General features: G+C 35.4%; 1 protein-coding gene across 3 annotated transcripts in view; it reads left to right on the top strand.

The window, feature by feature from the left end:
- The window catches only part of EML4 (EMAP like 4), a 151,976-nt gene that overhangs the window by 73,997 nt on the left and 63,945 nt on the right, over nt 1–14,034 (top strand). For all 3 annotated transcript variants that reach the window (XM_061155528.1, XM_061155527.1, XM_061155526.1), the window contains exons 3-5: nt 8,447–8,576; nt 11,405–11,578; nt 13,449–13,577. In XM_061155528.1, coding sequence (XP_061011511.1) covers nt 8,447–8,576; nt 11,405–11,578; nt 13,449–13,577 — 433 coding nt within the window. The remainder of the gene's footprint in view (nt 1–8,446; nt 8,577–11,404; nt 11,579–13,448; nt 13,578–14,034) is intronic.

Below are 14,034 nucleotides of genomic sequence, written 5' to 3'. Positions count from 1 at the left end.
TACCACCTCGCATTTACCTGGCTGCCTCTCACTCGTTCTTTAAGACTGTTGTGCACTTTTACTAGGAAGCCTTTCTTGAGCTCTGTGCCTCTAGTCATCCTGACAGAACCATGTGTCTTTTCTCTGTACTTGTGTGATACTCTGAACATATCATTTTGTTGCTGTACTTTATGTTTGCAGTGCTAGTGTGATTTTCTTGCAAGATTTTAATTCCCTGATGCTCCTGGCTCCCTTATATTCTCTTGTAAACACAGGCTAGGATAATAATAGTCCTTGAGTAAATATTTGATGGATAATGAATATATGTTAATTTAGGCAAGCAGAGGTGACTAGTGTATTACAGAGAGAAGGACCATCCAGGAGCAAAGTGCAGAGGAGTAAAAAAGTACTTAGTTTGGAAGTTTAAAATAAATAGAAATATGAGGTGTGAAGTTGGGAGTGTCAAAAATGAGCTTCAACTGGTGAAGAGAGCCCATAGTGAAAGATTTTCTTATGCCTTGCTAAGGAATTTAGTTTTTATCCTGAGGACACTGGAGAGCCATTAAAGGATTTTAAATTAAGTTATGACAGGTAGATTTACACTAATCCATTAATTCTAAGATGGCTCTATTTCTTGCATTTTAACATCTCTGGAATTGCAGTGTATCTTACTATTGATTGTGTCTTACAGTTCTTCTAAGCAGCACTTCTTTCTGGTGTTGTTCATGATAATGATATATATTACAGTTGATGGCATGTTAAATTCAAAGATACATTGCATGTTTTAGAAAGAGTTCTGACACAGTGTACAGGATGTTTTAAGAACAAGGTCATAACACTGCCAGAAGGGAGAACAGAGATAATCTGATCATAATCCAGAAGAGAAATTTGAGGCAGTAGTGGTGAAGAATGCATTCATTTCATCGTTTAGATATTAAGTGTTTTCTAGGATTCAAGCAGAATGCTAAGCATGGTAATACGGACAAGAATCATAACAACAAGTAAGATTTCCAGCTAGAGTTACAGGTTTAAGTAAAAATAAATGATTTAAGTAAAAATGGAGCATAGACCTCAATGTGAGGACTAAAGCCATTAAAAATTCTATTAAAAAATACATAGTAGGAGAAAATCTTAGTGTCCTTGGTTTGGCAAAGATGTCTTTTTGTTTGTTTGGCAAAGGTGTCTTAAACAGGACACAATGAGTACAAATAATAGAAAACTCAGTTATTTGAACTTCATTAGAGTTTTTAAATCTCTTCTTCCAGAGACTGTCTTGAAAATAAATATATTTACCTTTGAGAAATGAAAGCATATGTCCACTCAAAGACTTGTGTACGTCTTGTTCATTGTAGCTTTATTTGTAGTATAGAAAACTGGAAACAACCCAGATGCCAGCAGGTAAATGAATAAGTGAATTAAAACATTGTGATACCCATATGATGGGATAGAGCTATAGAAAAGACTAATCTGCTGATATACTTACCAGCTCACATGAACCTCAAAATAATAATGCTGAATTTTAAAAGGCAGGCAAAAAAGATATACACTGTATTATTCCATTTATATAAAATTCTAGAAAATGCAAACTAATCTATAGTGATAAGAAGTAGATCAGTGGTTCCCTGTGGACAAGGGTGAGGGAGAGAGCAATAAATCCCAGAGGGACAGAAGGAAACTTTAGAGAATGATGGCCACATTCGTTATTCTGATTGTGGTGATTGTTTCACAGGGACAAGGGTATGAAAAATTTAGTATTAATAAATTGTACACTTTATGTGGGCTTCCCTCATAGCTTAGTTGGTAAAGAATCTGCCTGCATTGCAGGAGATCTGGGTTTGATTCCTGGGTCAGAAAGATCCCCTGGAGAAGGAAATGGCAATCCACTCCAGTATTCTTGCCTGGAAAATCCCGTGGACAGAGGAGCCTGACGGGCTACATCCATGCGGTCGCAAGAGTTGGACATGACTTAGAGACTAAACCACCACCACACTTTATGTACAGCTTATTGTTTGTCAATTTTTTCTGAACAAAACTGAAGGGAAATTTTTTTTTTTTTTTTTTTAAAAGAAGGATAGATGCAACAGAGCTCTTGTCACCCATTCATTGCCATTGAACGTTGGCAGTAAGGATGTGGAGGAATCAAAACTGATTTCTTATTTTCTGGTTTGTATAGTGAATGGCTGTTAATGTCTTTCACCATGAATAAGATGTATCACAGAGTCCTGGTTTTTAATTGTATTGTTTGGTGGGAGGAGGGCACATAAGTTCATGAGGAGGTATTCAATAGCAGTTAGATGTAAAAAATTATAAAAAGGGTATGATGGCCAAAATATAAAATCTGAGCAAGAAAAGAATATCCAGCAAATGAGAGTGAGAAGAAATCAGAGCTAAGAAGAAATTCAGGCAAGGACAGTGTCCTAGAAACTAAGGACATTGTCATTGCCTAAATACTGTTCTTTCATGAAAGATCAACAGTATTAGATGCTGAAGAAAAGTTAAGCAAGATAACAACTGAAAAATATTCATTGAATTTAGTGAAAAAGAAGTAACTGGTGATCTTCTCAAGAGAAGTTCCTGTGAAGTGGTTAGATGATAACCAGGTTATAGAAGGCTGAGGTGCAGATTGGAAAGGGTAGACTACTGGCTGTTTTCCAAATATTAAACTTGGAATGGAGGTGGATGGGTGCATGTGTCAGGGTTGGGGTAATTAGGGGAGATGCAGAATCAAGAGTTCTTTTGAGTATACAGTCATCCATTAGTATTCTCAGGAGATTCGTTCCAGGACCACTGAGGGGGATGCTCAAAATGCAAAGACATTTAAGTCCCTAATAAAATGGCATAGTACAGTTGGCCCACGGACTTGAGTGTCTGTGAATATTCATATCTGTGGGAGACGGAGGGTGTCCCAGAACCAGTCTCCCATGGATGCCAAAGGACAGCTGGATATATTTATGAATTATACATACCGAGTTATGTATATATATTTTGAACAATGCCAATAAAGTTATTGGTGTTTAGCAAGTAGAATACATACAGTTATTAAATTCTAAATGAGTTACAGAGGACTTACTACTCTTCATGCAAATTATGACCATAATCAGACTAAAACTAAAGAGAGTATCCCATTTATACTAACTGGGAGAATGTGTTTGTTTTTCTTTTAGAGATAATTGCTAGATTGGTGTGTATGAAATACAAAGTCTTCTTTCTCCTTGAGGTAAAAGAACATGAAGTAGCTTTTCTCTGTTTACATACTTGTTTGTAAGAGAAGTTCTAAAATAATTTAAAACAGAATTCAGGGGGCTTCCCTGGCGGTCCAGTGGCTAAGACTTCGACACAGGGGGTATGGGTTCAGTCACTGGTTGGGGAGATAAAATCTCACATGCCTTGGGGTCAGAAAAAAACCCAAAAACATAAAACAGAAACAATATTGTAACAAATTCAATAGACTTAAAAACGGACAAAATTTAAAAATAAGTATTGATTAGTGGCCTATCTCACTGCTGCACTCCAGTTTTTCAGAAAGAGAACATTAATGTATAATTCCTTCCTGAAAGACTTATCATGTGTATCATGTGCAGGATTCTGATAAAGATATTAAAAATATAATAAACATGATTTGTACTTCTGTCTGTGGTGTGGCTGCAAAACTTCTCCAGTGTTTTTAATTTTGTTCTCATTCACTTGTACTTATACAGTCAACCAGATTCAATGAGAGTTCAGGTTAGGCTAAAGATTTATCATTTTCAACATAGAGTACTTGATAATTTTCAGTCACATAGTATGTTTTTTTGAGACCTACCATCTTATTCATATCAGCATCTTCATTTTTCTATTTTTCATTTATTTTACATAATACAGAATAAAATAACTAGATAATTGCAAAGATATTTCAATTTTTAAAATTTTTATTGCCTGTATACTTTATAACTGGCTTAGTACTTGGAAACCTGTATAGTGAATAATAAAAAGGAAGCCTTTATATTAATGTATATACCTCAAAATGGCCAATACATCATAATATATCTCATCTTTTTGAAGTAAGTATCTAGGATGCCACGAGAGAACCTTCTGAGACTCATCAAAACTGTAAGGCGTAACACTGCCATCTAATCATGTGGAGATAAATGGTAATTTCACAAGATACCTTGGAAGCATTTGAAGAATTGAACAGTAAACTGTAGGACTTCGAAACTGATGATATGTTGATTTTTTAAAACATTTTTATTGTAAAATACATGGCATAAAATTTACTACTTTAACCATTTTTAGGTGTACAGTTCAGTGGCATTAATTACGTTCACATTGGTTGTGTAACCATCACCACCATCCATCTCTAGAGCTCTCTTATCTTCCCAAACTGAAGCTGTGCATCCATCTACTCCTTTCCCCATTTTGTTTTTTTTTTCCTAGCAACTACCATTTTGTTTTCTGTTTATATGAATTTAACTCCTCCAGGTATCTAGTATAATTAAAATACGACAGTTGCTCTTTTCTTCTTATCTGGCTTATTTCACTTTGAATAATGTCTTCAAGGTTCATCCATGTTATAACATGTCTTACAATTTCATTTCCTTATTAGGCCAACTAATATTCCATTGTATATATATATATATATACCAGTCATTTGTCAATGGACATTTGGGTCAGTTCAGTTCAGTCGCTCTGCTAAGTCACTTCAGTCGTGTCCGACTCTGTGCGACCCCATGGACAGCAGCCCACCAGGTTCCCCATCCCTGGGATTCTCCAAGCAAGAAGAAGGAGTGGGTTACCATTTCCTTCTCCAATGCATGAAAGTGAAAAGCGAAAGTGAAGTCGCTCAGTCCTGTCCAATTCTTTACGAACCCATGGCCTCCCTCTCCATCACCAACTCCCGTAGTTTACTCAAACTCATGTCCATTGAGTCGGTGATGCCATCCAACCCTCTCATCCTCTGTTGTCCCCTTCTCCTCCTGCCTTCAATCTTTGCCAGCATCAGGGTCTTTTCACATGAGTCAGTTCTTCGCATCAGGTGGCCAAAGTATTGGAGTTTCAGCTTCAGCATCAGTCCTTCCAATGAATATTCAGGACTGATTTCCTTTAGGATGGATTGGTTGGATCTCCTTGCAATCCAAAGGACTCTCAAGAGTCTTCTCCAACACCACAGTTCAAAAGCATGAATTCTTCAACACTCAGCTTTCTTTATAATCCAACTCTCACATCCATACATGACTACTGGAAAAACCATAGCTTTGACTAGATGGACCTTGCTTTGACTAGATGGCCAAAGGTCTCTGCTTTATAACATGCTGCCTAGGTTGGTCATAGCTTTTCTTCCACGGAGCAGGCATCTTTTAATTTCATGGCTGCAGTCACCATCTGCAGTGATTTTGGAGCCCCCAAAAATAAACTCAACACTGTTTCCACTGTTTCCCCATCTATTTGCCATGAAGTGATGGGACCAGATGCCATGATCTTAGTTTTCTGAATGTTGAGTTTTAAGCCAGCTTTTTCACTCTCCTCTTTCACTTTCATCAAGAGGCCCTTTAGTTCTTCTTCACTTTGTGCCATAAGGGTGCTGTCATCTCCATATCTGAGGTTATTGATATTTCTCCCGGCAGTCTTGATTCCAGCTTGTGCTTCATCCAGCCCAGAGTTTCTCATGATGTACTCTGCATGTAAGTTAAATAAGCAGGGTGACAATATACAGCCTTGATGTACTCCTTTCCCAGTTTGGAACCAGTCTGTTGTTCCATGTCCAGTTCTAACTGTTGCTTCCTGACCTGCATACAGATTTCTCAAGAGGCAGGTCAGGTGGTCTGGTAGTCCCATCTCTTTCAGAATTTTCCAGAGTTTGTTGTGGTCCACACAGTCAAAGATTTTGGCATAGTCAATAAAGCAGAAGTAGATGTTTTTCTGGAACTCTGTTGCTTTTTCTATGATCCAGCGGATGTTGGCAATTTGACCTCTGGTTCCTCTGCCTTTTTTAAATACAGCTTGAACATCTGGAAGTTCACGGTTCACATACTGTTGAAACCTGGCTTGGAGCATTTTGAGCATTACCTTTTGGCTATGTGGATAATGCTACTATGAATATAGGTATACAGATATCTGCCTGACTTCCTGCCTTCAATTTTGGGGGCTGTATATACCTGGAATTGCCAGATCATTTGGTCCTTTCATGTTCGCCAGTACTGTTCTGTACACCAGGCGTGTGTGTGTATGTGTGTGCATGGGTGCACATGCGGTGCTGTTTTACATTTCTGTATGTAATATAGAGGAATATGTAATATAGGAGGAATTGGGATTTCAGTTTCTACATGTATGTAGAGAGCACTGTGAACAATTTGCATCATATATTCTTACTGAAAAATAGTCAAAGATCTTGAGTAGATAGTTCTCCAAAGATATACAGAGGGCCAGCAAATCCAGTAAAAGATTCTCAGTATTAGGGAAATGCAAATCAAAACCATGATGAGATAGCACTGAATTCCCAGAGATGGCTACAGTTGAAAAAAAAAAACCCTGAAAATAACAAGTGTTGGCAAGGATGTGAAATTGGAACCCTCATACACTGTTGGTAACATTATAAAGTGGTGCAGCTGCTGGGTTTGGGGATTCCTCAGTAAGTTAAACGTAACGCTGTGACCCAGCAATCCAACTCCTAGCTATCTACCCAAAATAATTAAAAACATGTTCAAAGGAAAACTTGTATACAGATGTTTAAGGCAGCACTATTTACAGTAGCAAAGGGAGAAAACAACCCAGATGTTCATCAGCAGATGAATGGGTAAACAAAATATGGCATAGTTGTAAAAATTATTCAGCCATATAAAGAATAAAACACTCCTACATTGCTGCTACGTGGATGGACCTTGAAAACATTGTTCTAAGTGAGAGAAACCACACACAAAAAGCACATAGTGTATGATTCCATGTATATGAAATACTCAGAATAGCCAAAACTATGGAGACAATGAATATTAATGGGCAGCAAGGGCTGGGGGATGGGCAGGAGGGAATGGGGGATGAATGAGGATAGGGTTTCTGTTTGGGGTGGTAAAAATGTTCCGGACCTGGGTAGTGGTGATGGTTGCACAACATTGTGAGTATACCAAATTCCGCTAAATTGCACGTGTTGAAATGGTTCAAATAGTACATTTTATGAGTGTTTTACTACAGCAAAAAGAAAAATAAATTAAGGTAACAAGAAGTCACTGTTTGGCAGACCATCACTAGATCTGATGATCAGTGATATTAGCATAGTTTGGGGGTTATTTTACCTTATATGTGAAAATTTTCCTGGGAAGTTTGAAAAATAAACTGTAGTAGGTCTTTTCCTTCTTCTTCTGATTCATTCTGTCTGAGATAGGGAATAGGAACCTCAAAATTAAGGAAGTACCGTCTGTGATTGACACAAGTCGCTCCCAACAGCGTATCATTGTCAGAAATTCAGCGCTGTACTATCACACATGTAACATCCTAGGCTGCCAGATGTTGTAGGCTCTATACATAAAAGTTTTTGTTCCCTGTGCTTTTGTGAAGGAAAAAAAATGAGATTGGCCAAATAGAAAAGATCTTCTTGTGTTCATGTGAGAAAACTGAGTCCAAAAATTCAAAATTATTCTCTACTTGCAAATTTTTAAATAAATTTGACCCTTAATAGATGTGGCTCTTTTATCTTGTGACTGTGTCTTCCTTACCATTACCTTGCCAGCATATTCATCACACATACATTCCAGTCCTCCTCCTGTTTGAATGAAGACAACAGAGGTTATTTTGTATATTTATGCTTTATTTATAGGGAACAGTATTCTAAGATTCAAGATTTATGATATCTAGGATTTCTAATCAATTAAATGTCAACAGAACCTGAGCTCTTTCTGAAAATCACTGATATGTGGGGACTTGTGGTTTACTTAAGGCACAGCTTTGAATCATGTCCTTTAAAGCTAGTGTGTGTGAAAAACAAGCCGTTTAGTTAGAGAATGACTCGAGCTGCAGTTTAGCAAATTAGCATGTCTTTTTTATAGGTCTGTTTTAATGAGATTAAATCTTCAGACAATAATATTGTGTGCTGCATAATGGATTTCTCTGAGACCTTCAGATCTTATTCATTTCCTTTTGAACTATAGACAATACTGGAGATGTATCTAATTAAAGTTGGGTGTACAAGCTAGCAAAGTTCACTGTTCTCTGGAGGAAATAACTATTTCATTGTGTTTTTATATAATTTTTCCAAATAATTTATACCTTTATATACCACATAGAGTTGTCTCAGTTTACAGATATTTATCTTTTTGCACTCAGTCCTTTCTTATTTATATACTTGATGCTTACTGAAAAAAAATAATTTTGTATGTTGCCTATGGCGGGGTGGGCAGTCTGCTTACTAAATCTAAACACTAATGGACTTACTTTTTAAGCCCTAATCTTTGAGGAATATTTTGAAAGTTAATTTTAAAACTTTTTTCTTAACCATATCTAGGCCAGCCAGGCCTTCGAGAAGCTATTTCTATGTCCTGTATAACCAACGGGAGTGGTACCAACAGAAAACCAAGTCACACCAGCTCTGTCTCAATCGCAAGAAAAGAAACTCTTTCATCTGCTGCTAAAAGGTATGCATTTGTAAAAAGCTAACATTGCAAAACTATCTGAATGTGATAACTCAGTCTTCTTTTGAAAAGAATATGAAATAAGAGCTGTATGGAATTCAAGTGAGCATGTCTTTTGAACTCTTTGTCTCTGAATGTAGTGATATCCTGCTTGTACTCGCTGAGTTTACATTCATCATACCTATGGAGTTGTGTGAGGAAGTTTTTGGTTTTTACTAAAGAAGGCAGCAGTTTCGTTTCCTGGTTTGGTTTTGTTTCTTTTTAATAAGCATCTGTTGATGAGATGAGCATGACTATATTTAATGTAATTATATAAGTGAATTTTGCATAGCAAGTAATACATTTGATATAGCATTTTTAGAATTTTAAGAATTTTTTACAGCATTTTTAGAATCTTTGGTATATGTGTACATTGGTGGGAGATTAGATGCTATAACTTTTATTCCCAATCATAACTATAAAATTGAGGCTTAATTTAAAAATGGGTATGTGTGTGTGTTAGGGGGTGGTGGACAGGAAGGCAGTGGAAATATTGCAGTATAAAAATTTCAGTGGATTACAAGTTTACATTCTCTGTGTTCTTTTCATGAATTAATTAATTCAGTCTATTCTAATAAAATTGCTTATAGGCTCTTAAAACTGTTTTCTTCAAAGAACGATTAAAGAAAAACTTTAAGTAATAGAATAATATTTAAAATATGCTGATGGAAAATGGTTGCCTCAGTAAGCTAATGCTGAGTTTTCTGTCAGTGTGTTTTCACAGATGTTAACCAGACATTTGACTACAGGAATGGTGAAGAAATGACAGAATCTTTAGGCCTTTTAAAAATCCCGTTCTGTAATTGAGTCATTAAGTCATTATTGTTATAGAATCTAGACTTTATCCTCCAAAGCATGCCAAAATCTATTACCTGTGTTCCAGTTTCAGGAGAAAAGGACAAATGATGAAAACATAAACATGTGGTGGAAATTTTTAATAATAAACCTCCTTGTTGTATCAGCCCATTTTCTTACATAGCTATAGTTATGTGCAGTGGTCAGTATTATGTACAGTAGTGACTTAGTTTAAACCAGATGAGTTTGTTCATTTATGATGCAGGGGCTTTGTGTTTTGTTTTGAAATAACCCAGAAGGAAAATCTACTGGGTCCATATAAGACTACTGGCCCAATGCTGTGAATAATTTGAAGACCAGTAAGAAAGAAGTAGTTTCTAATTCAGTTTTAAATTTCAAAGTTAGTTTAATATTTTTGAGGTAGAATTAAGTTTCTCAGCACATACTTTAAAAATTGAGTATAAACAAGACAATCAAAAGCCAGTCTGAAGTCAGAACATATCAGAATGAACCAGATTAAGAAATTTTACTGTCAAAATTATATTTGAACATTATTCATTATTATCATGTGGTTAAATGTATGTACTATTTACATTTGTGTAGCATGTTCTTAAACATACTTCTTTGTAGATTGTGCACCTTATAGTAAATTTTAAAATGTCCTTTGGTTAAGATAGTTGCAATTTTTTATACCTTTTCAACGCTGGAATCGTTGTTTCCATCTGTTTTGTAATATTGTCAGAAGTGCTTGTGTAGTATAAGAACTCTTATCCAGTGTGATCAGGGATAGCGATGCTTCATTAACCAAGAGTCGGTGTGGAATCATGTGAATTTATAAATAAATATCTGAAATATTTTATTTTAGCTTAAAATATGTTCACATGGGCTTCTCTGGTGGCTCAGACAGTAAAGAATCTGTATGCAATGCAGGAGACCAAGGTTCGATCCCTGAGTTGGGAAGATCCCCTGGAGAAGGGAATGGCTACCCAGTACACCAGTATTCTTGCTTGTCTGGAGAATTCCATGGACAAGCCTAGTGGACTACAGTTCACAAAGAGTTGGGCACGACTGAGCAACTTTCACTGTGTTCATTTGTCAATTTTTTAGTGAAAGACTGAGTCTCCCCCATTTTCCTCTCTTAAATATTCATCTCTGATTTACTTACTGTCTTGCATAAAATACACCCATAAATTGTTTTTTACAATTTTTAGTTTCATTTTTTTAAGACAGAAAAAGAAACTTAAAATTCTTGCAAGATGGTATGAACTAGAACCCATATTTTTTTTGTGATTTTTTTTTTCTTAATCTTTTGTAATTGTTTCACCTACACAAATAATTTAATAGCAGTTCTTTTAGTAACTCATTTTTATTTGGTCTTTGCAAAGAATTCAGCTTAGTTTACATAGAAATTACTCTCTTTTCTTTGTACATTTTGTCAGTTTTCTTTGCATGTTATTAACTTAATCGTTAAAATAACAAGTACAACTGGTATAAAGAAGTTCAGGGGAAAAAACACAGTTGACTCTTGGTAAGTGTAAGACTCAGCTGCTGAGAGCAGAAGCATACAAAAGAAACAGGAATCAGAGGAAACCTACAGAACGTGAGCATTTAGTGTCCTTGGGCGTGAGTGTGCTTAACCAGGGGCATTGGATAGTGTCACTGCTGCTCTGATGTGGGTAAACTGAAGTCAGGTAAGAGAGCTTTTACGGTCCCCCCACATTTGCTAAGATGACATGAGGCATTAGAGGCCAATTTGGTCCAAAGGGGCAATCTTCATAGGATATGTTGTCTTAGAATTATAATAAATTCTTTACTGACGATTTTAATAGCTTCCAGAATTCTTAAAGAAATATTTTCATTATTGAATGAAAGCAGTGTAAATTGTATTAGCTGTATGATTTAGGATTTTGAATTATATAATAGTAGTAACTTTTTCCATCATTTGACATCTTTTTTGTTTAAATGTGTGTTGTTCCATGTTATACTTTATTTTACAGTGGTACAGAAAAAAAGAAAGAAAAACCACAAGGACACAGAGAGAAAAAAGAGGACTCTCACTCTAATGATCAAAGTCCACAAATTCGAGCATCACCTTCTCCCCAGCCCTCTTCACAGCCTCTCCAAATACACAGGCAAACTCAAGAAAGCAAGAATTCTACTCCCACCAAAAGGTTTTAACTGACCCCAAGTACAGAGTTAGGGAATGGTTGTAATGATCCCTAAATTCTGTGACTTGAGAAAAAGTCACAGAAAAAGTTGGCTATCCATGGATCCTAAGAGAAAAATTTGTTGACTTTTCCCCTTCACTTCTTTGCGGCAATAATCTGTATTTTAACAGATTGAGGAATGATAATTTAAAATTACCATTTACAATTATTAAAAATCTATAAGTTAAAACTTGAGGAAAAAGCTAGGTTATAAAGATGAAAGGAAGGCAAAGGTAACCTACTCTAAAACCAAAACAACAGTTTAAAATTACAGAATATTAAAATATATGTATAACTCCATAAATTTATAGCCATGGATAAAAAATTGCATGTGTTCTTATGCTTGCCATATTTTGGCATCATTACAACCTTCAGCTTGTCAGGGCCCTTCACAACATATGGCTCTTTACTGTGACTGCATCTCAGTTTCAGTTTTGGGTTTTGGGAGGATAAGTTCTTGCTTGAGTAGAGAACTGAATTCATTTCTCCTGATCTTTTCTATGCTAAAGGCTTGCTTGAGGGCTTCTCTCTGTGTCTTAATATTTTTAAGTTATGAGAAGGGGAGAAGGGAGAAATGTTCTAACGATGTGTGTGAGCCTACCTTGGGGGTCTAAACTTGCATGCTGGGAGTTCAGCACCACAGCTGCCTTGTAATCAAATATTTAGACCAACTTAATGACATTTGCCTGCTTTAGGGATGTTGATTCAAGCTTTATGTTTAGGTATAGATATATTTTATCATCATACTTCCACTTGGAAATCTTAGGAAAATATTAAACCATTCCCAGAACTGGCTAGGATTTTAATAAAAACAAATGACATCCATTCCTAAAAGATTTTTAATATATTTTTATTTGATTAGCTTACTATTTTGCCTCAAATCTCTAATGGAAAATTTGGGAAAACACAACACCCTTCGCTTGATTGATGCATGTTTGACATTTTTTAAATGCTTTGTGTGTCTCACTCAGATTCTTATCCTATCTTAATGGTTTGTAATTCTTCTGCCTGATCTAATGTGGAGTTTTTCTTGGATATAGCTTATTAATGTTTTGCGGCCTTGGATTGTGTGTGATTAAAGGTGGCTTTTTTGTAATCAGTCTCTCTAAGGTTCTGATTTGACTTGGCGTCTTCTTTGTCCCAGATCTCTTTTTTCAGCTTCTTAAGGTCTCCTGGAAATGTGCTTGCCATTCTAAATTCCCCTTTGAATGTACTATTACAAGATGTATTGAAGACTGGATGAGTTGTAGGACAGTTAACAGTGCAGCAAAAAAATCATTTACAAATCAAAATATTTCAGTTATAAATATACGGGATTAGTTTTGATAATATCAAAATGTTCCTGTATTAAAATGTTTTTATTTCTGATCATGGGTAAAATTGAGAGATACAAACAAGAGTTTTGCTTTTAGTCCCACAATTATTTAGAAATTGTCATTTGTACCATATATAATTTAATTACATGAGGACATAAAAAATGAAAATAGCAGCCTTGTCATGATTTTGAATAAGTTTTTTCACAAATTCACACAATTTCATAAATTATGAGAGAGTAATTATTCAGATTTAAGCACATGGGTGTTCTAAAAATCGACTACTATTTATTCTAGTGAATCTTTTGAAAAATAGTGAAAATTAAAAACAGACTAGGTAATTGCCTTGTTTAACTCCTTCACTCATCCGGGCACAGAACCTTTCAACTAATCATTCTTTCTCTTTTCTGGATTAGCTTTAAGAAAATGTTAATTGCTGCTTATATGTTCTGTTCAAACTGTCAGTTACATGTGATTGCTATGCATAGAATTTTTCTCTAATAAATTAATGTTTCTTCCAGCATAAAACGACCACCGACAGCTGAAAAGTCACATAATTCATGGGAAAATTCAGACGATAGCCGTAATAAATTATTGAGGGCAGTTTCAACATCAAAATTAATATCAAAAGTTATAAAAAATACAGACAAGTAAGTACTGTATTTCTATCTGAAAATTACTAGTTCTTTTACTATCATGTTTGCATGTACAGTATATGCCTTTGTTTGAATCATTTTTAAAAATCTGTATTTCTAATTTATATCTTTTTTCTTCTAAGTACATTTTTTCTTTTGTGTTCTTTTAAAAAAGCTATGCCTTCCTGTTAATGCTTCTCAACTCATAGTAAATCTCAATAATGTCATAAAATTAGAATATTTTTCATAAATTCTTTGTATGTTTTACTATTTAAGTGATCCTAATGGAATATTTCTTGTCTTATGACACAGTGTATATTAGTAGTTGAGACCAGTGAGAAGCTTTAAAGAATACTGATGCCTGAATTTCACATCTGCAGATTTATTTGGGATGTAGCCTAGACATTAAAGCTTTTGCAGTTTTCAGGTGATTATAATAGTGAGCCAAATAAGGTTATGAAATAAATATCTT

Source organism: Dama dama, chromosome 11 (assembly GCF_033118175.1).
Source record: "Dama dama isolate Ldn47 chromosome 11, ASM3311817v1, whole genome shotgun sequence".
NCBI classification, from domain to species: Eukaryota; Metazoa; Chordata; class Mammalia; order Artiodactyla; family Cervidae; genus Dama; species Dama dama.
This window is presented reverse-complemented; position numbering and strand designations above follow the sequence as displayed.